Below are 27,260 nucleotides of genomic sequence, written 5' to 3'. Positions count from 1 at the left end.
ATAGTTTATTAAGCAAGTGAGTCTAATTCTCAGGAATGTTTAACTAAAGAGCCCGGTATTCTCAGTGGGAAACAAATTCGGCCCTTCAGAACCTTACTAAAGGCTCCTGTTTGAGCGAAACGTCTTCTGGTGCTGATTTTCCCGCTGATGGCTGATCGGCTAACGGGAAAGCCTTTCCACACGTCCGGCGACCCCAGATCCTCCCGGCTGCCGGAGAGCGCCGGTAGTCTCACCATCTCGCCCAGCCCTGGCCGCTGCTTCACGATGACCACATATTAACAGGCCGCTGGTCGAAGGTGTCCGGTCCAAGGCTCGACCCGGCGGCCGGTTCCCCAGACTCTAGGCTCGGGATCCCGGCCACGCTGCATGTCCCCTGCCCCCTGGGTGTCTCCCACCCGGTGCGAGGGGCGGCAACAGAGGTCGTAAGCCAGGAGCCGGGCAGCTGGCCTTAGGTAACAAGGACCGGGGTGGGGAGTGGGAAAGGGGCGGACGGCGCCTGAACCGAGGAGGTGGGGGTGACAGGAGGGGCGGTGGTGTTCCAGTTCTCGCGACGTTTAGGCCCCGGCGGGAAGCGGCGGCGACTCCGCGGCGGCGACTCCGCGGCGGGTGCGGAATGCGCTCGGAAAAGGAGGGTGTCGCTGGCCCTAGGGCGGCCGTTGCTGCGCGGGGTCAGAGCCGGAGGGAGAAGCCGTCGTCTGTGTTAGTTCAGTTCCGCCGGGAGTCGCCGCAGCGAGAGCCCGGGGCGCTGCTGGCTTCGTCCTCCAGCTGCGGGGGCAGCGCAGGCAAACCTCGCGAGGAGAAGAGGACGGTATTGAGCAAGGTAGGTGTGAGAACAAGAACGTGTGCGGGGAGAGAGGGGGGCGATGCAGGTAAACTTCGTGAGAGGAAGAAGGTGCTTCCCTGGGTTGAGCGGAGCCAGAACGGGTAGTGCTGCACACCTCCGTGGGATAGAGTCCTAAGCAAGGCCCGGGTGGGCGGGGCTAGACGCGGAGTGGGCGGAGCGGTGCAGGCTAACCTCGGAGTGGGACAAGGGCTTTCAGCGAGATGGGAGGGACGAGGACCGTGTGGTGCGAGCCGGGAGCGGGAGAGTGGACCAGGCCAAGGGGTGGCGTGCAGGTGGAGGGGGCGGGTCTAAGGGGCGTGCGTTCCAGGGGCGGATAGGTGGGGCCAGGAGCTGTCCTCTGGGGCGGAGTCGGGGCCCGGCCTATAGCGGCCGTATTAGCAGCCTGTATGTCGGACGGGCAGCGGACGGGCAGCGGACGGGCAGCACCGCCCTGAGCACATGGTGCCGTCAGAATTTTCAGCACCCTGCGAGACATACGTGTTTTCTGGTTTGGGGAGGAATAAAAGTCTTTTCAGCCTATACAAGTGTCCTATTGGGGCTGAGACTCTGGGCTATTTAACTACGAGCAGTAGCTGTTCACACCGCCGGGATCGCGGGCGGAGGAAACAAGAGATGGGGCGGTGGCTCCGCGAGAGTCCGCTCAGATCCAGGGAAACGGGGAACATCGAGAGCCTGGAAAGCCTAATAGCGTGGTGGGAGAGGACCCGCGGTGTGGACACTGTGCACTGGAGGCGAAAGATGTCCACTGCAGGCGGAGTTCCTCTTGGCTCTTAGAACAGATTCACCGTTGGTTTCTTCCTGCTGGTAACAAAGATCCTAACATACTACATTCCCGGCATGGGCCTTACCTTCTAGTGTGGCTTAACATGCAAGGAGAGAGTAGGACATGGTGCCGTTTTTCAGCTGGGGCCCAGACAGTACCTGTCAGGCCAACAGTTGTCTGGTAGTAATGAAATGATTACATGGAAAAGAACTGTTAGGCACAGCCTTTTCTGGACTCACACATCCCTTTCAAATTATTCAACCACTATTATCCTTTGTTTTGTCTTGTTTTGGTTTTGACAGTCACATTCTCCATACACGTGTCTCTTAACCTTTTCTTAAATGCTTGATTCTGATGGACTCTTGGTTTAGATTTTCTTCTGAGCATAAACACAAGTCGCCAAGCGTTTAAATAAGCGAAGCTGAATACAGTTAAGAGTGAAACAGAACTGCCAGAGTTCTTTCCCCAGGTGGTGATCCGGCGCCTTCCTCCCAGCCTCACCAAGGAACAGCTGGAAGAGCAGCTCCACCCACTACCTGCACACGATTACTTTGAGTTCTTTACTGCGGATCTCAGGTGAGAAGCTGTTTACCAACATTAAGAAGCCGAGATGTGTTGTCACTTGCCGGCAAATCGTAGGTACTAGAAGCCATCTCCATTTCCATCTTCTTTCCCACAGGTACCCAGAAATCAGTACAGACCTTTATTTCTGCAAGTATTTCTAAGGAGGCAGATCCTTAAATTTCTCTAAAATATATTTGAACTATGCCTCTACTAGCATCACCATATCTAAAAAGAAAAATAGACCAATTAACAACATATTACTTAATTTTCGTATTTGGAGTATCAGTAAACCTTATTTCTTACAGCATTTAAAAGTAAACTGTATTAAGATATAACAAAGAAAAGTGAATAAGTAATAGCTGTATATAATCTGATGAATTTTCACAAGAGAACACATCCATGTGACTGGCACAAGATAAAGAAACAGAATATCTCACACCCTAGAAGCTCCCTTGTGCTCCCTTCCATCACTAACACCAGACTCTACCCTGCCCTTCTCAAGTTGTATCATTTTCAATTTCCTTTTACAACTTTGTAGTTAGATGACTCTGACAAAAATTCTTATCTCCAAATCTCCCTTTCATTAGCAAAGAGACACCAGAACTCAAGTTAGACCATTAACAGGTGACAGGTCAGCTGTGATTTAGTGACCTTTAGTATGTTTTTGTTATTTTTATTTTTATTATTATCCTTTTTGTCTTCAATATCATGAGTTCTCATTTGTGGTAGCCATATAAACTTTACTGTTGAATAAGTACATTTAAGTGAAAAATGTCAGTCCATTCAATGAAAATACCACAAACAGGTAAATAAAGAGATGGTTAAAGAAAAATTTAGATCACTTCCAGATGACTAAGGTTTAGGAAAACTAGTACAGTTAAAGGGGGTCAGATGCTGGCCTCAGAGAGACTCAGACTGGAATCCCAGTCCTACCTTTTAACTGACTGCTCCCTCTGCAATTACCTAATTTCTCTGAGCCTCAGTGTTCTCATCTGTGAATAGGGTTGAAGTTCCTGCCAGTTAAGGAAATTGGTAGTTGTGAGATAGCAGAGAAAGATTTAGTTCTTCTGTAGACGCTGTAAAATGTGCTATAGTAAGTCATCTTAAAATACCTAAAAATGTTCTCTAAATCTCTAGTAAATAGTATTTTACAATATAACATTTTCTTCTACGAATGAATCATAACTAGCTTGCACTGCAGCCATGATGTACGATTAGGCATGACCTTTGAATAACCTCGCCTTTAGTTTTCAATTCTGAGACCAGTTATTTTAGCTCTGGCTCTGTGCAGTAGAGAAAGTGACCTAAAACATCTTTCCCCAGTCATTGAAAACATCTCAGTTAATATTTTGTTTGTTTTTGTTTTCTAAAGAACATCCTGATTGTTTTTATTTACTGAGAGATGATTCTTTGGCATACAAGTTTTATCTGAAATGTTATTATATCCAGATTTTTTTAAATGGCAAAATTAAGTCATTTTTATTAACCATTTTTACTGTTATCTCTTGTTTCAGTCTTTATCCTCATCTCTACTCAAGAGCCTACATTAATTTTAGAAATCCTGATGACATCCTTCTTTTTAGAGATCGTTTTGATGGATATATCTTCATTGACAATAAAGGTTGGGTCACTGGCTTTTTAAACTCTTCGTTACAGTTCATTAAGTACAATACGTTTTTCTGGAATGTTTGTGAGTTTAATTTAGAAATTCTCAGATATTAATCTAAAATAATTGTGTAAATTTAGATTATGTTATTGTGATTGTGTGCTTATGTTAAAAATTAAAATTATATAGAAACCAAAGAATTCCAGCAATTGTGCAATAATGATAACCTATTTATGTATTATCATCACAGAGTGAAGTTGTTCATATAAATGAGCTTTCTGGATAGGCGAAGTTTACTTTTACATCCCAAAACTAAATGATTTTACACGTCTTTTTAGAAATTTTCTAAAATGTATTATTCACTTGCATTAAACAGAATATTCTCTATAACTATACTATTTCTGGATGATGTCATGTGAGGAGGGAGTTTTAATAATGAACATTAGTGTTTGACCCTGAAACAATGTAATTTACCTCAACACTAAATAGTTTCAATTTTCTGTACTTTTTGTGGGTTCAATTTTGATCCTGTTAAACTCATTGTCTGCTGAGAATATTATTTACCTCTACACTACATACTTCCAATTCTCTGTATTTTGGAGGTTCTGCTTTTGATTTTTTTTCTTTTCCTCCTTTCCTGTCAGACAGAATGTCAGCTGTTGAGTTCACTTCTATCAAGTCTGTACACTTTTAACTGCATATTGTTTTGTATACACCCCTCACCAAACAACCTCTTCCCACTCCTCTCCACCCTTCCCCACAACTGATGTTTTCTTCTCCTCCAGTGAGGGTCACAAACTAGAAAAGATGGTTAGGGAGTGACTAGGCTGAGGCCAAGAGATTTTTCCTATGTGTAAAAGCAAGTTTAATGCTTGAACTATTTGACATTGGTGTCAAATGCTTACTTTTCCATGAATTCAATCAAGTGCCTTTTTCCTTTCCTTTTTAAAAATTGTAGTAAAATACACATAAGATAAATTTACCATCTTATTCATCTTTAGGTGTAGAATTCAGTAATGTTAAGTATATTCACATTGTTGTGCAACCGATATCCAGAACTCTTCTTACAAAACTGAAACTCTGTACTCATTACACAACTTCTTAGTTCTCCCTCTCTCCAGCTCCTGGCAACCACTCTTTTACTTTCTGTTTGTGTCTTTGACTACTCTAGATAGCTTACAGAAGTGGAATCACACAGTATGTGTCTCTTTGTGACTGGCTTATTTCGCTTAACATAATGTCCTCAAGGATCACCGATGTTGTAGCATGTGTCTTCCGGATAAATGAGAGTTGCAATGTCATAGTCCCCTGCTCATTCCTGACAAGTCTGAAAATGATTACTCAGTGGGTTTAGTACCAAGGTAGAACGTTCCATTTGTTGATTAAGCATATAGCAGATTCTCTTAGTGATCATTTCTATCTGTATGTTCCCCTCCCCCACCACATAACAACAAAACAACTTTCTACTAACTTTTATTCTAAATTTTTCTACTTGAAGCAAATCTTACCTTAATATTATTTGCACTCTTTGAAAACTCCTCTTTTAGCCAACTATCTCTTCTAAGCAAAGTAATTTCCTTGAACTCATATAACAGATTGATAATTGAATTAACCTTTTAAAATTAAAAAAATTTAAATGTACTAAGAAACCTATTTAAAGATATTCCATGATACACTCTTTGGAGAGATCTGGTTTATGAAAGTATAAATTGTATATGGTAAAATTCACCATTCTAACATGTACGATTTGATGAACTTTGAATGTATTCAGACATATAACCACCACTACAATATGATTTTGTTTAATACATAATTGCCCTTCCTTTATTTAAATGTGGAGTTTGACATGCCAAGGTTACAGTTCCTTGACAGTATAATTAAATTATAGTTTAAACAGTAGCATTATTATTGTTATACTCAATCTTTAAGTTATATCATTTTTTCTCCATTAAGATATACTAGAATTTCATAATGATTTTTGGAACATTTTTCCTGTTTAAAGGCCTTGAATATCCTGCAGTGGTAGAGTTCGCTCCGTTCCAGAAGATAGCCAAAAGGAGGCTAAAGAAAAAAGATGCCAAAACTGGAAGCATTGAAGGTGGTGAGTCCTTTCTAAAAGGCTGGATTACAAAACTACCAAATTAAATACACTGATCAAATACAATTTCTCTCTTATATATGGGGGGAGTATGTTTATTTTCTTTTTTTTTTTCCTTTTTAAATTTACAGATCTGGAATATAAGAGGTTTTTAGAAGCTTACTCTGTGGAGGAAGAGAAAACTAGTACCAATCCCGAAACTCTTTTGGGAGACATAGAAGCAAAGACAAGAGAACATTTTGGTCTGTTTTGCTCATCTGTTTTTTTATTTTCTTGAGCCATGTTATTAGAGAGTATGTTTTATTTCTTTTTTTTTTTCAAGATTATCATTAAAAATAGACATCTATGACAGGATTGGCAGAAATGTAGATATTAGTTTTGAGACAAGGATAGCAAGATGGTGGCCATCTTGCCAGAAAATATTTTGAGCCTCTGTTGCTGGAGATCACCTGAGTTATCAGTTATAGTTAGTTTGTTTCAAAGCTATGATAATTGAACAGGAGAGAAGCCATTTGAGTGCTCTGTGCCTGGTTGCATCGGGGAAAGAGCATTATATCTCAAAGTTGAAGTCAGTCATATTTGCAAAGCAGTCACAGAAATGAGATGCTTGGCTTAAGTGAGATCACTTGCTGCTGTTTAAGAAAAATATCAAGCCCCCTGAACAAGTCAAGCAAGCAAATGAATAAACCCAGCCAGAGCACAGAATCTGGTTTGAATCAGGCCTTCAACTTTAGAAATGGTTATCTCTGAGTATCAATCCCAAAAAACTCAAAACTATGTGTGAAACACCTTTTTCTGTCATCACTACTCTGATTGTAGCTCCCAAATAATGAACATTAGTGTTTGACCCTGTACCTGTACTGTCTCCCTTCATGTCAGTCTCCACTCTGTATCAGACCTCCCCTCAGGGCTCAATTCTCCAAGCTCACCCCTTCTACACTCCCCCTCCCCACATCTACCTCCTGCTCACCAATTAAGAATTATAGAATAAGACATTACACTGTTTATAATTTATCTTATTTGTCCATCTCCCTCTGCATAAACTTTCTTCTCTTTTTGTCTCTCCCCCTCCCTAGCAGAACTTTAATTTTGTCTTCGTAGTCCCAGCACATAGTACATTGTTTGGACAAGTTTTGGTATTCAGTAAATGTTTCTTGAGTAAATTAATAAGAAAGGTTAATATTATTGAAATATTTTTCATTAGTCTAATAATGAAGTTTTATATTTTATTTTTTAAAACTTTCAAAATGCAGTTTTTTTGTATGCACCATGTTTTTCCCTGTATGAGAGTTCAAAACAATTTATCTTACAAAACAAAACCTCTCAAACTGCTAGGGGAAATAACTTTTATTTTTATTTTTTAATTTTTTTTATGGTGACATTAGTTAATGAAATCCAGTAAGTTTCAGGTGCGTCTAACCTGAAACAGTATGGCATATATATATATTGCATTGTGTGTTCACCATTCATAGTTAGATTTCTTTCTGTCACCACATATTTGACCCCTTTTACCCCATCTACCTCCCCCATCCTCCTACCCCCTCTACGGTAAGTTTTATATTTTATAATAGCTGATTTAACATGTGGCTCAAAGGATTTTTAATCACTAAAGTAAATATTTATTAAGATGTGCTTAGGATGCATTTGCTCATTTTTATTCAGCATATTGACTAGGTACCAGCTCTGAGTCTGGGCATGGGGACAGAACATGAACAAGATGAATGAGGCCTCTGCCCTCATGTACCTGCTCTTCCAGTGGGGATGACTGTGGTAAACACAGTCATTGAGCTTCAACCAGAGCATTTCCTTATGTGCCACAAAGAAATGAAATAAGATTAATAGGATAGAAAGAAAGGCCCCTCTGAGCCCGTATATGAGCTGAGAGCAGCCGTGCTAAGGGATGGAAGAAGAGGGAACTTCAACTGCAAGGGCTAGAAGCCAGCATTTTGGGCCTGTAGGGTCAGGCTATGTGTCTATGTGGTGGGCACAAGGAGCAGGTAGGTGGAGAAGCATGTGGGCACATCACATTGGGCTAGTAGGTAAGAGATTTGGATACCTGGAAACCATTGAAAGAGTGCCATGGTCTGATTTATTTTCTCAATCACTCTGGTGCTCCATACATGATGGATTATGCATCTCAAGAGGAAAAGCTGGTCTTCTGGCTATGAGGCTATGGCTGTAGTCCAGGGAAGGCTACTTGAACAAGGCTACAGAGTCAGCATGTATTCTAGAGGTAGAACTGATAGGACTGAATGACGAATTGGATGTTGGAGGTAAGAAAACAGAAAGAATCAAGGCCTCCAGGAGTTTGACTTAAGCAGATCAGTGGATCATGACACCATTACTGACCTGGAGAAGACTCGGGGATAAACAGTATTCGAGGCAAATGGATATTTCACTGTAGAGGATGTTAAATTTAAAAAGAGCTAAAAGAAGCAAGCTAAAAATTATTTACAGAACTTGCCTTCCTCTCCCCTCCTAGTTCATTCCCAGTTTGTTTTAAATGCCCTCGTACAGGACAGCTCAGGAAAGTGGCAGACTCTTTCATTTTGGGCAGTCTTGAGACATCCCCTTGGTGGTCAGACACACACCTTCTAGCACATTCCAGCCACTCTCCTGCAAACAAGTCCTGTCTTCCTCCATTCTTAGCTCCTGGTGCACAGTAGATGAATCATAGCTATTTACTGAATGAATAAATGTGACTGCCTCATTAGCCCAGCTATAGAGCTTTGTTTCTCTGATTCCTGTTTCTGCCCATTTATGTCTGCTTAATCAGGCAATCCATGGCAAATTGCCTTTTTCTCTTCTTAGGTTTTGGCCTTCAATGGATTCTTATGATCAAGGGTAAGCAATCAAGGGTTAAATGGAAATATTAATTCACTTTGAAATTCCAGGTTAGTGCAGTGGCATATCAGCATCTTTAGAGCAGATAGACCTGGGCTCAGGTCCCATCTCTAAGACCTATCAACTGTGCAGCCTTGTCCTGAGCCTCAGGTTCCCTGTTTCCTCATACATTGTTGTGACAGTGCCTAGTGTGCAAAGGCTGTTTGTAAGTGGTAACAGCTATACCGTTGCCTAAATTAGTATTACATTACATGGCCACACGTCTTCTATTTAATTATGATACACTTTTCTGGTTTGTAAAGCTTTTGTACAGAGTCTCATTTTCCCTTTGCATCGACCTTTTAGGAGTAACAAGGCAGGTGTTTTTTGGGAAAGGAGGGAAGGCAGGCAAGGTTTCAGCATCAACTCCTTCACCCACCAAGGTAGGTCTCAGCCCTTTCCTTGGCAGAACTTCTACAGTGCAGAGCAGAGTCCTCACTAATTTGGGGTGATTTGCCTGTTAAAAAGGGCATCGGCTGTAATACTAAGCCAGAGTTCATAGTTAGCACAGGAGCCACTCAGAGAGGGAGTGGGCTCTTCTTGGCCACTATACTTGTTAGGAAACTTGGGTATCTGCACCACGTCAGCTCTTCATCTCAGCTGGGAACCTAGGGCAGAGCTCTCGTGGCAGATGCCGTTTGATATGTGATGTCGAGGTATTCAGGAGTCCTCAATTCCAAGTTAGAAATCCCTGGCCAGGGCTCTAATAATTTCTGATTTATTCCCGAACATCAGAATTCCCGAAGTGATGTGTAGGTGTTCAAGTGCATCCTAGGATTCTTCCTTCTTCTGTTTAATCTGAAATCTTGATGACCTGTAGAACAGACCCAAACCATCTTCCACCTTCCCACCTACATCTTCAAACACTGCTTTGGGGAACACATACTTCTCAGAGCGAGTCCCTCAGGGAGATAGCACCTAGAGGCCTGCCACACGTTGGGCACCCCACATTCAGGTCGGGTCAGATAGGTCAGAGGCATGAAAGTTGAGGATCTGGTTAAGAGTTTGTGGAGAACTTCATTCTTTGGTAGTTGGTGCTTTTTAGATCAACAATGCCATATGGAATAATTTTCTAAACTTACGTCTGGTTATTCTGATTCATGGAGTGTATATTATAAGAAAGTACAAGAATCCAATTACTTAAAACTATTGTCTAGAGAGCAGAGAAGGAAGAAATTCACAAGATATGTGTTGAGTCAAAGTGAATATATAAATATATAATGGTTTAAGATAGCTGCAAAAGTATGAAGGAATTCATAACATTTGGGAAGTTTAATGCATTGTACTCATTTTACTTTTTTGCTTTTATACAATCTTTGTGAGTAATATCTAAGACTCCCTTCAGAATCAGGAATTAAATGCCTGCAATATATAAAATTATCATTACCTCTAAATTACTTAACTTTATAGTGATGGAACAAGAGTCCCCTCAAATACAATGCTCAGGTATGCTCGTGTAAATTTAAAAATGATAATGTTTTCCCCTAATTATTTTAATGATTACATTGAAAACAAGCATTTAAAATAAAGGAAAAATCTTATTTTCAAGTTAAATACTCCCTTACAATTTTTGTATTTTAGCTAGAAGAACCACACCTCTTTTGGAATACATTAAAAATAGAAAATTAGAAAAGCAGGTAAGTATGGCCTTTTACATGATGAATATTCTTTCTGTTTCTGCCACATCCATGCAAACAATTTATACATGTACTTTTCTTTCTCTTTAGAGAATTCGAGAAGAGAAGCGAGAAGAGCGGAGGAGGAGGGAATTGGAAAAGAAACGTTTACGGGAAGAAGAAAAAAGAAAGAGAAGAGAGGAGGAAAGATGTAAGAGAAAAGAAGCAGACAAACAAAAGAAAACTGCTGAGAAAGAAGTAAGGATTAAGGTAATTTGGAAGAGACCTTTCATTTCTTTTTTCCCAGAAATGGTTCTACTCCGCTAATCATACCTTTTAGGTATTTTAGCTTTTTAGAATTTTAAGAACCATTTTCAATTCAGCTATTCTTTTATTATTATGACTCCTTTTCTCTGTTCTACAACAGTAGTTCTCAAACTGTGCTCCCTGAGCCCTTGGGGTTCCCTGCACAGGCTATGTTTGGGTGGACCGAGTGGGTGGAAGGGTGGAAGAGGACTGGCTTCCTGGGTGTGATGGGAGTACTTCCCCCAGAGGAGCCCCACATCTAAATGTCATAGATTGGGTTTCTGCTTACATTTTCCTTTAAAGAAAATTTTTCCTGACTAAAAAAATACACATTTGAAAACCACAGGCTCAGTGTACACTAGCCTTTCTGTATGAAGGCTGACTCGCAGACTGGGTTTTATCATTTCTTTTGTGGTAGCAACAATGGTTTCTATTTCTCTTGCCCATTTTCTCCTTTGACTGATGCATTCATTTAGGAGGGTAATTTAACACATAGAGGAAATTTTTCTCTGTATAAAATACATTGCCCCAAATTGGGGTCAGCCCTTAACCTTATTAGTGTTCTGCTCAGATGACATTATTAAACCTCGGTTTCAACCAAATGTGCATCTTACCTCACTCTACAAAGGGCATAAAGTGCCTTATAGGATTCATTAAAATTGTGTGACATAAAGAAGAAAAAATCAAAGGTCAGTACTTACGGGAAGATAGAGTAGAAAAGAAAAGGATGAGGAAGAGATCACAGTCTCTATCATTGAGCCATTGATTAGTTTCTGTTATTCTTGGCAGTCAGAAACAGAAAATTTGACCAGAAGCATAGTTTTCATTATCCGTGAGGAGAAAACATGCCAGTTCTTCGAGGGAAGCAAAGCTTTTTCTAGGCCTTTGCTTCCAAAACACTTTCTCCCATAGGGAGTCATACTGAGTTCAGTAGCAGTGGAGGGAACAATTTTTTAACAACACTCCTATGAAAACAAACCGGCATTTGTATCAGTCAGGACTGCCTAGATTATGTTGCAGTAACAAATAGTCTCAAAATCTCATTGGTTTTATAAACTTCAAATTCTTTTCTTGTTCATGGTATATGTCATTGTTGTGCATTGCTCATCGTAGCCATCCAGTGACCCAGGGTGATACAGGCTTCATCTTGGCATTTACTTCCACAATCTTTATGACAGGTGTAGGGGTAAGATGGCAAATTGCACATTAGTTCTTAAATCTTCCACATGGAAGTGACATATACCGTCTGCTCACATTTCACTAGCCAAACAAGCCACATGGCCCACCTAATCTCAAATAGCTAATCAAATGAAACCATAACATTACAAGGACGGTCTTTATCATTGTAGAAATTCAGCTCTATCACAACCAGGGACAATGTAAATTTTATGGTCACAGATGTGCGAATATTGTCTAACCTCATTTACCTTTCTAAACAAAGAGTAATAGCTAACCCAGATTCTAATGTTTTGCATTCTCAAAAGCACTTTTGCCGACATCTTCGAGAGTTTTCCAGGAAGAATAATTGAATCCTGTAGCCTACAATTTCGACCTTAATTTTAAGTAAGACTTCACGTATTTGGAGTATAGCATTTACTCCTACAGTTTGGAGTATGGAATTAGAATACAGAATAAGTCAAAGAAATAAAATAAATTTAAGTCAGTTAAAGTAAATGTAGGATCCTTTATATAGAAAAAAAGAAATCAAAACTTAAACATAGCAAGAGAAAGGGTTAGTCTGGTCCAAATCTGACAGAACAAAATCTCAGTGGCAGAACAAACCCGATGACATGAGTAGTCCACAGCTTCCATCCTTAGGAGTGTCTGGTATTCTGACCTAAGCATACATATCCAACCCACGTTTATCCTTTAATAAGTATCTGTGCTCAATTTGGGGGTGTTTGACTTATGAATGATTTGGAGAATTTAAATTAAAAAACAAAAACAAAAACATGGAAACACAAAATCTGTGAAGAAATGCCAAAAGAATTTGTATTTATAGCCTAAAAAGAGAAAGGCAGAGAGATATCCTCATGGCTATTTTTAACAATAGAGAAATATGATACAAGGAGAGAAACCCAGCAGTTTTTTATTTTCCTCTGAGGACTCTAAAACTAAGCTGTGAACTTACGTTGAAGTCGGAAGATAGGTTAACGAAGTTACAGATACAATCCCTGAATATATAAATTTGTAGGGTATAGGTTACATTACATAAAAAAAGTTGTGTGATTTTTTTTTCACAAAGCTCTCTTTAAAAACAAATGTTTTTAAAGCACACCAGACCTGGCGCCTGCTTACACCTCCTCCTAATGTGTCGTGTGGCCCTGGCCTGCCCTTCCTCCCTCCCTCCCTCCCTTTTTCCCTTCCTTCCTTTCTTCCTTTCTTTCTCCTTCCTTCCTCTGCCAGGCTAATTTCACCCTAGGCCTCTGCTTGCTTTTCTCCACAGTGAGCTCTTCTCCCAGACTTAGGCTTTCTCATAAGTGGCTTCTTTTCATCATCTGGTCTCTGTTCACTTCTTATTTTCACAGAGAGCCCTTCCTTAACCCCCTTGAGAAACCATTCCTCCTCTCCCTCTCACCCCATATCTCTCTGTCTTTTTATTCGGTTCATAGCATTTCATACCACCTGCGGTTATCTTGTTCACTTTTTCTATTTTTGTCACTGTACACACCATTCTTCCACCCCTATGGATATCACTGCTGCAGCTGGAATATCAAGTGTAAGTTCCTTAATTGGGGGCACTTGTCTCTTGTTCACAACTATATTCCTGGCACTTAGCACAGGGCCTTTCTCCCTGGTTCCTGGCACACAGCCCTTAAAACCCTTGTAACCTCTGGAGTGATAAGATGTCTTCTGTATAATAATGAGATGATGGAAGCTGATGCTCTGGATAGCTTCAGGATGGAGGCTGGTCACCAGAAAGACCAAGGCATGATTAGAGAGTTGGAACTTTCGGCTCCACCCCCTGACCCCTGGAGAGGAGAGAGGGTTGGAGATTGATTTCACTTATCGGTAGCCAATGATTTAACCAATCTTGTGTAATACAGCCTCTATAAAAGTCCCTGAAGTATGAAGTCTGGGGTTTGGAGTGCTTCCAAGCTGGTGAACACATCGAGCCTGAAGGTGGTGTCGCCGCAGAGAAAGCTCCAAACTGTTCCCTGTACCTTGCCCTGTGAGCCTCTCTCATTTGGCTGTTCCTGAGTTGTATCCTTTGTAGTAAACCAGCCATAGTAAGTAAAACACTTTCCCAAGTTCCACGAGTCATTCTCATTCAAGAACCTCGTGAATTTATAGCCATTAGGTCAGAAGTACCGGTGACAACCTTGGAATTTCGACTGGCATCTGAAGTGGCGACAGTTCTGTGAGATCTGATGTTAATTCTGATAGATAATGTCAGAGCTTAATTGAATTGTAGGTCACCAGCCTGTGTTGCAGAGCTGGGGAAGTGGTTTTGGAAGCGACACCACACATTTGGTTTCAGAAGTATTATGAGTAAAAACAGTTCGTAGATGTACAAATTTTTTGTTGGTTGGATGGATGAATGCAGATACATACTATTGCACTTCTCTATGGTTTGCATTTATTACAAACCTATGTTACTTTTGTAATTTAAAAGGTGGGTAGTTTTTTGAAATGAAATGTTTAAATTCAAAGATCCCACAAACGCAGATTAAGAATGTATACACTGGTAACATAATGCATACCTTTGCTGAGAAGCAACTTTTTTTATTTTGCATTACATTATATGTTTCTTTCTTAAATGAACTCATTTAGTCCAAATATATCTGTTTATAGTCTTGCTATACTGCAATTTAAAATAGGTTTAGTTTTGTAAGTGAGAACAAAATTCTCAGAAGTAGATCTTCCATTTCTATTCTACAAACTGACTCTCTACCTGTGATACTTAGATTTCAAAGGGTAAGCTGTACAGGGAACTGGGAGGGAGGCCCAATAAAAGGCATACCAAACTAAATGCATCATGGCAAACTGCTAAGTCTGTTTCAAGAAATAATAAGTGTTTCGAAAACCTAAAACTGTTCTAAATGTCATCAGTATAAAGCAGCCTTTTAAAAAATGTTTTTTCCTTATTACAAAAGTAATACTTATTCATTTTAGAAAAACTAGAACCTGTAGATGAAGGGAAAGAAAATCATTTCAGTTCTGCCACCTAAAAATAATCACTATTAACACAGTGTTGCAAGCCTTCTAGACATTCTTCTGTGTGTATGTATCAACAAAGAAATAGGAATCAGATTATTCTGTTTTGTGGAATTCCTTTATTCAGTAATGGAAGCATCAATTCATCACACTAACTATCCCAAATCATTTTTCAGAAGTTCAGAGTATTTCAGTGACTGGATGTTGTCCTAGGTGTTTAACCAAAAACCTGTTCATTGGACCTTTACCTTATATTTTTTTGCTATTCAAACATTTGGGCTCAATAGTGGTGATATTTCTAACTATTTATTAAACAACCTCTTTTATAGTATACTCCTAAAGTTATATTTTACTAACATTATACTTTCTCAGCTTCTTAAGAAACCAGAAAAGGGAGGGGAAGCAGCTACTGAGAAAACGAAAGAACAAGGAGAGGAAATTGATGCTGGAGATGGACAACGGGAAGCCTGCCCTAGCTGTGCTGTTGTGAAGGCCAAGCCCTGGGAGAGCACACAGGACAGGCGCAGGGAAAAGTGAGCCCTGCACTTTTGTTTCTTTGACCACATTAAGCATCACTGCACTGTCATCAAGTCATAGACATATATCCTTTCTCATTACGCATGCTTGTATTTCATAGTATTCTTGGAATTCTTGAAAGCTTGTCCATGTTTTTATTTCTCTATGGTCATGCTAGGAACTTGGTAAACCATTTAGTCTGCAGCCTCAAGTCTGTCTTTGAACCAGGGAAAGGTCCTTCTCTAATTTCCTTCACTATGGCCTTTCCTTGTCTCTTCCTTTGGATTCCTGTTATTGCAGTTTAGGTCTTCAGGATCTTCTTCCCAGTCTCTTTTCCTTCATGGTCTTTATTAGTTTATAATTGTCCTCTGTGTTTCGAGATATCTTGCCCGTTTGATCTTGCATACTTCCTTTAATTTGTCTACAGAGTTGTAAATTTGAGAACCCAGTCTTTTAGGTACTGAAAGTCTTTTGTGCTACAGAGATAGAATTCTAAGGGCTGTAATTCCTTTGTTGGAGTTGTTGTCCCTCTGGTCCCACTGTGGAATCTGACCTGCAGCTGTGGATCTGGTGTTCATCAGTCCTGCCTCTCTCTGGCGATGTGTCCTTAGGCACATAGGTCTTTGCCTGCTCAGGATACGACTTCATGAAAGGAGCTGGGCAGGGCTTCTGTGGGAACAGGACACACACAGCAATCTCTACACAGGGGCCAGAGAGAGACCAGCCCCTCCCTGCTGCCCTTGGTTGTGTGCCCACGGTGTTTGGACACCTCCCTACAATCAGTGGGGCCACACGCAGCTGGGCTTCTTGTCCTCTTGACCCAGGGCTCCTGCCCATGTGCTTTATCTGGACACACACAGACCTTCCTGGAGCCTAGGGATGCTCTGCTCACTGGGATGTCTGGAAGAGGATTTGACTTAGGAGGGGAGATGGCAAGGTCATGGGATTAGGCTGCTGTTTGCCTAGGATCACATGCATCTGAATGACTTCTTACTGCCTTTATTGCACAGTCATAATAAAGTTTTTCTCTCTCTCTTTTTGGCAGTTCTGGTTTATTGGTTTGTTTATAAAATTAAGTTATTCATGATTATCAAGTCTGTGATGTGTTAGCACTCTGGTTTATGTTACCGGTATTTGTATTATTATTGCTTATGATATAAGAGTGCTTCTGTCATGTTTCTGGCACCAGTTCATGCTTCGCTTATAGATCTTTTTGTTGCCACCAGTCCTGCTGCTTCTGTATGTGAGGGAGCCACAGATGGTGTGTGAGGACTTTTGTCTGTGGTTCGTGGAAGGACTTTAAGAACCAAATGAGCTAACCTTCCACTTATTTATTTACTATTCATTTAACATTTTGACATGCATAAATACTAAATTTCAGTTAGTTTTAGCTATGCTTGTTGCAGAAGCTAAGCTGTCACTATCAGCTCTATGTCACGATGGATGTACATCTGGGCTACTGGGAAAGTCACTTGACCACTTGTAATCTCATTTACTTTATCTTTCAAAAGAAGTGATTATATATACTTTAGAGGGTTACTGAGAATATATATAGTACCTTAGCAGAGTGCCTAATATATATGTGTCACGCAAGTATAATGGTAAATATTGTTATTACTATTCATCTTTTCAAGTTTTTTACTGAATGCCTATGGCATGCCCATCTTGTGCAAACTTGGCATACAGTGATAGGCAGACTTCCATGTTCTCTGCCTTTTCTGGCGCTTACGGTCTGGAAGGGAAGACAGGTAGTCGACAAGCAGGTTACATAAGGTTACTGATAATTTGTACTGAATCACAGGTCACAAAATGACAGTGGTAAAGAGCAAAAGCATATGGAGAGAAAATTGGGAGAAAAAGAACTTGAAACACAAAGATATCACTTGGATGACAACAGAAAGCTTAAAGCTCACTATGAGTTTGACAAGTTTTCAAGAAGAAATGAAGAAGAGCCGGAATGGGGGAAAGGATTCAGCCCAGACAGAGGGAGGACAGGGAGCCAGGACAGTGGCATCCTTATAGAAGCAGCAGAGAGACCAGAGAAAGAGCAGAAGAGTGAGGGGGACCTGGCACCCAAAAAGGAACGTGTGGGAAACAAGGTTCCTTTATTCATTTAAGATAATCTGTCAGTCATCTGTCTGTACTAAAAGTATAAGGTATACTTTGGCAGGCTCATGACTGCTTTTCCAAACAGAAATTCTTTTATTTAACAAGAAAAGGAAAATCTATACAGGTATCTAGGGTACAGGATTACACACTCTTGCCAGTGAGAAGCCTGCCCTCACTGGATCCTGCGTTGTCTTAGGGAGTGTGCTGCCCTGAGAGTCTGTGTTTGCTAGAGGAGTCATTCTTGTCTACTTAGTGGGTACCAAGTGCTGAATGTCAAATCCAAAAATAGAACCAGCCATCATATTTCCTCAGTGAATCAAGTATTTTTCACCAGGGGAAAAAAAGCTTTCATTTAGTTTAAAACTAGCACATTCGTACCATTCGCTAGAGAATAAATACCGGTATATTATCAGATTTACCCCTAAGACAGTAAGGAAAATATTAATGACATTTCATGGAACTTTCTTTTCCATTATTAACAATGTCTGATTATTAATGGACAATCAAATGGCTCAGAAACACTCATAAGTTAGATCTGCACAATCAACACAGGATTGAGATTGCCCACTTGGTCCAAGAAACAGCTTTTCTTTCAGAAGTTTGAGGTTACTTTATATTCAGATCACATTGTCATAGAGACACACTATAAATGGCCAGGGCCAGACCCCATGATGCTGTCAGTTCCCCGCAGCCTGGCCTCTAGGTGAGCTAAGGGGACTGACTGACTGCTGCCCTGGCTACAGGTCACACCCATCACCCACCCTGTCCCTGACCCTGGCAGCCACTCTCTGTTCTCTGTGTTTATGACTTAGTCATTTCAGGAATGCTATATAAATGGAAACAGAGTATGTATCCTTTTGAGACTGGCTTTTTCACTCAGCATGATTCCCTTCAGATCCATCCAAGTTCCTGTGGTATCAGTAATGTTGATTTTCTAAATGTTTCCAGTAAAGGCGAGGGAGATCTCCAGAAAAGCCAGAACCTTCTGTCTTCACCCTTGAGTAATCACATCTACATCACAAAAGGTTTCTGTAGCTGCTTTAACCTCAGGTACATTGAGTACAGCCATGGGTCTCACTGATGGGGATTGTTCCTCTGAACACCTGTTTTTCAACTGCCATTTTGTTTAGCAGGAGTGAGTGATTTTGGTATTTGCACAGCTTCAGGTATGGGAACTCATGATGATGCCTTCTGTCAATTAAATCTGCAATGCTGTAGTGGTGATAAAGTGCTTTGTGGGTAATAGCTCCTTTCTTACCAAGCCTGGCAGGTTACGATGTGCTTTTAGGATCAGTTTATAACTCTGTCTGTACACACAGATGTTACACTGGTGAAAAGCAGAGCCATGCTTGTTGGCCCAGCAGAAGGTGGCCTGTGAAGCCTGCATCTCTGCCTACATACAGGTTCAGATCCATGGGGCCGACCAAGGCCTTTCCAACTCTTTTCATTGGCCCAGCTAATATTAAGGAAAAGAATATTCCAATTATCTCAGGCGGTGCCTGTGGGGCTTCCACACAAAGCCCAGGAGTGGGTAAAGGTGAGACGTCAGTGGGACATGCCCACTCACGTCGCACTGTCCTTGCGCTCCAGCTCCAGGTGGCCGTGGAAAGGCTAAGTCTGCTGCTGCTATGTCACATTCACAGAGGAGGAAGGAATGTTGAGGCGGAGCCTTCCTCCCTGGGCTGTAAACTCCACTGAGCTGGGATGGGTCGCTCCCTCCCTCATCTTGAGCGCTGGCTTCCCTGCGAGGAGGAATGGTTCCTGCTGGGATTACAAGTCTCAGCCTTCAGAATCTCTCTGGCCTTCCCTGGCTTCAACGTCCTCATTCCCAGAAGCTGTTTAATTGTATTTCATGTACTTTATTCAGTCTGTTTTTATTCTACCACATCTAAGAGTTAAAGACAATGGGTTAGTATTTTCTATAAAGGGGATAGTTCAGAAATAATCTATGTGGAAATTGCTTATGACGAATGTTAATAACAGTTTAGTTTAGCACTCTAAAAGTCACCACGCTGAGGGACCATGCCTCATTTTGTTTCAGACCTCAGGTTCACTGCATAGCGAGTCTGAGGGACTGAGATGTGTGTATTTGACTTGTCATCTCTCAAACTGGGAGAAGAACGCCATGACTGTACTATTTCCAGAGAGTATTCTAGGTTTGAGCAATAACATATTAATTGTATTTATTTTCATGGCTTTTTTTTTTTTTTTTTACTTTACCGCAAAATGCTTTGTTTTTGAGATAGTGATGTGAAAAAGGCTGATTTTTAGCTGCAAGATTGATAGTCTCTAAATAATTAGGATCCTCAGGCCCTAGAAATAGAGGTGTTGCTCCCTCCTGTGTTGCAAGCTCTTGGAAGTGTAACCCACCTTTCTGTCCTGGCAGGACTGGCCGGCCTTGCAGCTGTACCAGCCAGGAGCTTGCATGAGAATACAGGGATGTGGTGGAAGATACTCTGAAGAGGGCCATGATGGAAGGAGGGCTGAGGCAGAAGATTCAACAGGGGCTGGTTCCAAGAAGAGCGAAGAGGTGGAGTGAACCAGTGTGCATGCTGTGGTTGTGGCATGGGTAAGCTCCCATTCCAAATTCCAGGGATTAGAAAAGGCATTCCAGAAATGTATAAGTGAGCCTGGAATATAACCTGCAAGGTGAATTTACTCCTTATAAAGAAATTAGAAACTAGAAACACGAAGGTGGCATAGAAAATTTTTTTAAAAATTTAAGTTTTCTTAGATTTTACCATTTCTAGTATAAATTAGTATATAGCATTTAGCCAAAACAGAAAAGATAATCTCCTTTGGAAAGTAGAAAAGTATGTCCAAAACAGGGAAGAACATTAGTATGGTGTCAGTGTGAATTCTGAAGCACTTTAAAGGTGACACAGGAATAACTTGCACGTTACATTTTACACGTTCTATTGGGATTGTAGCTCATTGTGCTTCTTGTTGGTTTTCTCTGTGAGCCATGGTTTCTGGGGAGTGAGCAGCTCTCATTCCGTTATAACCTTTGTAATTCAGCCACTTATGCGCCTTCTATCATAACATTCTAGGAAGTCTGTTGTGTTGTAATCTCTCTGATAGGAATCTTAACACTATGTAAAGCTCAACAATTTTAATTATTGCCCTTTTGACAACTTGTCCACTGACTTGATGAAAATAGTTTCTCAGTCTTTTGATGGATGTGCTCATGGTTTATAACCACTATGTTTTAAGGAATACTGTGATACATTGCCTTGGGACACAGATAACTTACATACAGCATCTAGGGCTTTTCTTTTTTGCAGTCTGAATTAGTTTTAAAGTGACTTTATGGAGCTTTCTGTAACTATGCATTTTACAATATTTTTTCCTTTTAGTGAAATTTTAAAATGTTCATTTACTTTTGGCACTGTGCTTTGAACCCCTTATTAAATAAAAATTTTAGTAGCAATGGATTCGAAGTCCAGTTATGGTATTTTTCCTATATAGAAATTTACATAAGAATTTGCTTTTTAAAATGTAGCTTTTATTGTCTGAATGTTTTATTGATTATATCTATTCCTTATTAAATATGAAATGTTTGTCAAAATAAGAATTACTTATTTATCCTTAAAAACATGTGCTTGTTGGACACATAGCTTTATGGCATTTCTGTGCTCTTGCTCTTGACTCCTAAACTCCAAGAATTTGGTGGGGAAGGGGAGAAAGACTTGCTATGGATTCAGTGAGATCCACATGATCCAGCGGAACCAAGCCTGGCTGAAAAGGAATAGACAGTAAATATTTTACACTTTGCAGGCTATATTATCTCTGTCACATCTACTAAACTGCTGCTGTTGTGAGAAAGCAGCCTTAGACAATACAGGCAGGGCTGTATTCCAATAAAACTTTATAAAAACAGGCAGCAGGCCATATTTAGCCTGTGGACCATAGTTTGCTGGTGCCTGGTCAGAGTATGGATCAGAATGAATCAGACGGTGAGATGCTGTGGTCCTTGCTGCTCATTTTGGCTTTGATCTGGAGACTTCCAGACCTGGGAGTCCAGGAAATAGTAAATCTCATTTCTAGGGCCCCTATTTTGGTTTTGTTGGTTTGTTGGATTGTTTGTTTTTGGTGATCAAACCTGCAGATCTTTAGTGCTCATTTTCAAAGTTTGTGGTTTAAAACAATGGTTCTCATACTTTTTGGTCTTAGGAATTCTTTATAATCTTAAATATTATTGGCGACCCCATGAACTTTTAGCAATTAGGTTATATCGACTACTGATATTTACTGTATTAAAAGTTAAAATAAATGTTTAAAGCACAAGAATACATAAATACATGTTTCATTTACTGTTAGTAACATCACTGCACATCGTGTAGTCTCTGGAAAACTCCACTGTACACTCATGAGAGGATTGGAGTGAAAAGCTGAATAAATTCTTAGTCTTACTATAAAAGTAGTTATACCATGGGAGGGACCAAGATGGTGACAGGTAGGCAAGTCTGAGACACACTCTCAATATACACCCCAATTCCAGCAAGTCACCATAAAATTAGGAAGGAACTCCCAATTCCCAGCTTGTCCTTGAGAAGAACCTAGAGTCCCCATATTTAGTACCCAACTTTTAAGGCTCCCACCTAAGGGACAGGCCCACAAAACACCTAGCTCTGTAAGCCAGTGGGATGTGCATCAATGAGACCCACAAGACTATAGCAAACAAAGAAGCAGTTCTTTACAGGTATGCTGGAGAGCTCTCTGTGGCTATCCCCCCAGGGCTCAGTACAGACCAGAGCAGGCAAAACGACCTAACTCACTCAGTTCCTCCCTGCAAGGGATTTGACTGCATACTGTCATAGCTGCTACCTCAGGCTCCAGCTTCTAATCAGTTTACATGTGGAAACTGACTGGGATTGAAATCTAACCCAGCAGTCCCCAAACTATTTGGCACCAGGGACCGGTGCTCCTATGAGAATCTAATGCCTGATGATATGAGGTGGAGCTGAGGCAATGATGCAGCTAGGGAGCAGCTGCAAATACAGATGAACCTTCACTCACCAGCCGCTTACTTCCTGCTGTGCAGCCTGGTTCCTAACAGACCATGGACCTGTAGTAGTCCATGGTCCATGGCTTAGGGGTTGGGGACCTCTGATCTAACCTATACATACAGCCTAGCATAGACTAACTTATTTAGAATTTATAACTTTGCTTAGATTAACTTAGACCCACTTAGACCCAATTAGATCATCCTAGATTTTATAAGGTTTGTGTAAGCATATCCCATACTTTGTTGAGTTTAACAGAAAGGCTGAGACTTAATTAAACTTCCTTCCATACCTATGAGATCCCTGACATTGATGATCACCAGAGTCGTTTTTCAGAACAAGCCCAGGAAGTTTTGCAGGACCAGTGGGTTGATCTGGCTGAAACGGCCTGAAGCTTGGAGGACCCTCTAGTGACCTCTTCATGAACTTTTTGCATCATACCCTCATTATAATACTAAAATCTCCTCCCAGGAGCAGATACTTTTCACCATTCTTGAACATGCAAGTATGTATAGCCATGTTTTCTAACTGTGCACAGTGCAGTAAGGTCCCTACCTATACATGCGATGACACAGTTCACTTGGATATTTATGCATGATTTCTCTGAATAAAGGCAAATCTGATCCTTTGTTTGGGGATGCACCACTTTGGGACTGATCCCAGTGTGCTCTTGCTTGCAGGCTCGCAATCAAGTTCTTTCTCATAAAATCATCTCAGAGTTGTCTGTTGGCTGACAGCTATGAGTCTGGGAACAGGATACTCCCCTTTGGGACACTGATAGATCTTGACATACCCTCAACTACTGGGAGCCACTAAGAACATAGACAGTGGCTTGGACAATCACAGAGGTTAAAGAGGCAACCAGCGGTTTGGGCCAGGCTGATTAACCAGGTTCATCTCCTATATGAGAACAGTCTTTCAAGACTGGGAGAGATGGCTATTTAATGCACAGAAACCAACATAGAGTCATGGAAAATGAAGAAATAAAGGAATATGTTCCAAATAAAAGAACAAGATAAATTTCCAGAAATAGATCTGGATAATGAAAAGGAGATAAGTGATTTACCCCACAGAGAGTTCAAAATGATCATAAGGTCACCAAGGTCAGGAAAGCAATGCATGAACAAAGAATTTCAACAAAGAGATTGAAAATGTTAAAAAGTACTAAACAGAAATCTTAGAGTTGAACAATACAATAACAACAGAAAAATTCAATAGGCACCTTCAACATCAGACTAAATCAAGTAGAAGGAGCAGCAGACTCGAAGGCAGGGCAGTAGTATTCATCCAATTAGAGGAGAAAGAAGAAAAAAGAATGGAAAAGAGTAAAGATAGCTTAAGGGACTTATAGGACAGTAACAAACAGACCAATGTACGCATTATAGGTACCCAGAAGGAGAAGGGGGGGATCATAATTTCAATCCAAAATAATAGCAGAGGATGTTTAGTTGTTGTTATTTTGTTATTTATAGAGAAAACATCAATGAAAAAGACCCAGAGCTAGTGCCACATCACAATCTAGATTTGGGCTTCCAAGAGTTGCTTTGTACTAGAGGTTTGTTCCAAGTTCAGTTGGAATAATCAACTTAATTCTTGGGGAAAAAACAAAGTAAAGCAGCCTTACAAATGCCTGCAGCTGCAATGAACTTTGTTTCTAAAAGTGGATTTCACAACCGAAGTTAAAAGGCTCCAAAGAAGAAACCTAGAATTCCAGGGCTCCAGAGGCTCCCTACATTCCACAACCACTTCTAGACCCAAGAGGCTCCCTTCTTCAGATAAGAAAGCATACAACACCAAAGGAACAAATATGCATCTACAAATTGATATTTCATTGACAAATCACCCAAGACAGCTCATCTTCATATCTTCACCAACTGCAGAAATAATAAATTGATATATTGCCACCAGTTTCTGGGCTCTAACCAGTTCTTTAACTGGAAATTGTATGGTATGAATGACAGATTAAACTTCCTTCCCAGAGGTAAGGTAATAATAAAGGTTTGCAAGTTATTTTGGTAATGCTGATATAGCAACACTTAAAATTATTAGATGTTTTTACAATATAGACAAAATAAGAAAAACAGCACTCTGTATATGCCCTTACTGAATTTCACAACATAACTTCATATTAAAGGTAACGATCACAAAAGTTAACATGTAAAACTTGGTAAGCGTTTAAAGATCCTCTCATTTTTGCATTTGAAATGTAGTTTAAAAAGTGCATTTATTTGCAATTTTATTAAGACGGAATTTTTTTTTTACTGTTTATTGGACATTTGCCTCTACTTTTGTAAATAAGCTGTCTTTTGCCTGTATCTCTAGTGGGGTGTTCAACTTATTTTTTTATAAAGAACTTTTTGATGTTAGAGTTCATTTCAAAATTGGGTCTTGGAGGATGAAAAGGGTTTGTCTTGGTAAAGATGAACAGTGTTCATTTATATGTGGTCCTCCTTACCACGTCTCCATCCCAGCAGGGAGTCGTGTCCCTGGGTGGGTAAGTGCACTCTTCAAGCCCAGGCAGGTGCTTCAAGCCAGGAAGAGTCCATGGAGCACAAGTGGAAAAAAAAAGTTTTAAAACCTTTAGTTACAGGGAAAGTTTTCTTTTAAAGCTATTAAATCTAATCAAAATTAATGGGTCACTTTGCTATAAAAAAATCTTAAATTTTCCTAAAATGCACCTGTTACTCTATAAACGTTAGAAGTCGGATTATTTCCAGAAACTAAAGAATGCAGGATATTAAATTCGGCGTGAAAAGGCTACAGCAAAGAACAGTAGAACAGACTGAAGATGCCCGCAACTGAGGTCGAGTGAATGCCGTTTGCTCGCACAGGTGAACCTGGCGGCGATGCCATTTGCTCACAAAGGGGAACCTGGAGACGCATTTGTTCACGCACGATAACCTGGCGAGATGCCGTTTGCTCACGCAGGTACACCTGGAGGCAATACCGTTTGCTCACACAGGGGAACCTGCTCTGACACGGGCGGGAACGCCGGTGAGGATCTGCTTGTTTTACCCTAACAGGTTCTACCCCTGCCTGCGGGTTACGAATCTGAAGCCCTAGAGCTCTTCCTTGTGCGGCATCTTCTCGGTTGGGCGGCCTCAGGCCGGTGATCGGCCCCTCGACCTGGAGGGAGGAGACGGAGGGCGATTGCCCGCTCTGACCGCTCGGGTCTGGACAGTTGGGCCCCTCTCCCACCCCGCGCAAACGCGCGGGCACTGCCAGAGGTGTGGCCCCAGGGGCTGCGTGAGGTAGTTCCTGGAGAGGGCGGCAGACACGTCACCTCCGGGGACAGGGCGGGCCGCTCTACTTGCCGACGCATTCTCGGCAAAGATGCTCCCGGCGATCAGCGATCTGATTGGCCCGGGCGGAAGGGCGCGCGGCGCCAAACTCATTTCCCGTCAGTCCCCGCCTGCCCGTCCCGCGGCCGCGCGCACGCTCGCGCGTTCAGAGCCCGCGCCTGCGCTTCGCCGCCATTCGGGAGGCCGCTGCTCTGCAGGGCTTCGCGAAGCAGCTGAGGAGTACGAGCCCGGCTTCCCGCAGATCTTCGCTCACCTGGACGCCGCCGCAGCCCAGCGGTGAGAAGCGGGGCGGGCAGGGAGGGGCGTCGTTCCGGTGCGCAGATCCCAAAGCCCGTGTCCTGAGGAAGCCTAGGGCGTCCACGGAGGGGCCTGCACCCCGTCGGCTCACGCCCTGTCCGGCGGAAGGACCCCTCCCCAGAGGCCGCGGGCGGGGTGAACTCTCGGGGACTTGGGGGTGGGGAGGCAGGAAACGTTTTGTTTAAAACCCTGCTGGGAAGTCGGTTCTGGCTCTCAGGGAATGCATTCTTTCCATTTTAATCCTAGATGCAATTTTCTTTGCCCCTAGACTGCGTGGGCTTTTGTCATCGTTGCCGTTTAAAAATCAACTAGACAGCCTACAGAATGGGAGAAATATAATCGTGTATCTGATAAGGGGTTAGTGTCCAGAAAATGTAAAGATGTCTTATAACTCAACAGCAAAAAGCAGTCCAGTTCAAAAATGGGCAAAGGACTTGCGTAGATATTTTCCCAAAGATATACAAATGGCTAGTGAGCGCATCAAAGGTGCTCATTAGCCATCAAAGTTATGAAAATGAAAACCAGAAGATACACCATATAACCATTAGGTTGGCTGTTTTCAAAAAATCACAAGTGACGGCAGGGATGCGGAGAAATTGGAACACTTGTGGGTTGCTATCGGGGTTGTAAAATGGTGCAGCCAGCAGCTGTAGAAAACGGTTTAATGGTTCCTCAAAACTTTAGACAGAGTGTTATGATCCAGCAATTTCACCTCTAGATATAAACTCCTAACGACTGAAAGTAGCGACTCAAATAGGTATCATACATCAGTGTTCATAGCAGCTTTATTCAGAATAGACAAAAGAAACTAAATGTCTGTCAATCGATGGATGGAAAATAAATTATGGTATATACAGTGGAATGTTATTCATCCTTAAAAAGGACTGAAATTCTGGAAACATGCTATAGTATAGATGGGCTAAGGACAAACACTAAAGGACAAATGTATGATTCCAGTCATAGAGACAAAATCCAATAAAGATCGGGCTGGTGGTGGGTGGGGTGAGGATGGGAAGTTATTTAATGAGTACAGAGTGTCTGTTATGATGAAAAGTTCTGGAAATGGATAATGGTGATGGTTTTACAATATTATGAATGTACTTAATTTAAAATTGTGCTTTTAAAATGGTTATTTAAAAATGGAATGGTAAATTTTATGTTATCTTTTGCACAATTTAAAAATGTATAGGGA

At 41.3% G+C, this 27,260-nt stretch overlaps 2 protein-coding genes across 13 annotated transcripts in view; both read left to right on the top strand.

The window, feature by feature from the left end:
• The first annotated feature begins 538 nt into the window (after positions 1-538).
• UPF3A (UPF3A, regulator of nonsense mediated mRNA decay) lies at positions 539-21,034 on the top strand. Of its 11 annotated transcripts, none has more exons than XR_003045577.1 (10): positions 539-820; positions 2,077-2,183; positions 3,686-3,792; positions 5,780-5,878; positions 6,007-6,117; positions 8,687-8,719; positions 10,340-10,395; positions 10,486-10,632; positions 13,728-13,910; positions 15,211-15,350. XR_003045577.1 is itself a non-coding variant. In XM_006909337.3 (10 exons), the coding sequence occupies exons 1-10, from the start codon at positions 614-616 to the stop codon at positions 20,000-20,002; spliced, it is 1,458 nt and encodes a 485-aa protein (XP_006909399.1). In that variant the 5' UTR covers positions 539-613; the 3' UTR covers positions 20,003-21,034. The 11 variants fall into 11 exon arrangements, 9 of the variants coding, with proteins under 9 accessions (XP_006909399.1, XP_024900758.1, XP_024900757.1 ...); XR_003045576.1 differs by having other exon boundaries at positions 10,486-10,644; XM_006909337.3 differs by lacking the exons at positions 8,687-8,719; positions 13,728-13,910 and adding exons at positions 17,156-17,453; positions 19,850-21,034 and having other exon boundaries at positions 10,486-10,644; positions 15,211-15,371.
• A 4,861-nt stretch (positions 21,035-25,895) lies between these two features.
• CHAMP1 (chromosome alignment maintaining phosphoprotein 1) overlaps positions 25,896-27,260 on the top strand; it is a 12,043-nt gene continuing 10,678 nt past the window's right edge. Inside the window, exon 1 of one of the 2 annotated variants that reach the window (XM_006909335.3) lies at positions 25,896-26,047. The gene's annotated coding sequence lies outside the window, so the exon portion shown is untranslated. The remainder of the gene's footprint in view (positions 26,048-27,260) is intronic. The other variant, XM_015587368.2, reaches the window with a different exon arrangement.

Source organism: Pteropus alecto, unplaced genomic scaffold (genome assembly GCF_000325575.1).
Source record: "Pteropus alecto unplaced genomic scaffold, ASM32557v1 scaffold13, whole genome shotgun sequence".
In the NCBI taxonomy this organism is placed as follows: Eukaryota; Metazoa; Chordata; class Mammalia; order Chiroptera; family Pteropodidae; genus Pteropus; species Pteropus alecto.
This window is presented reverse-complemented; position numbering and strand designations above follow the sequence as displayed.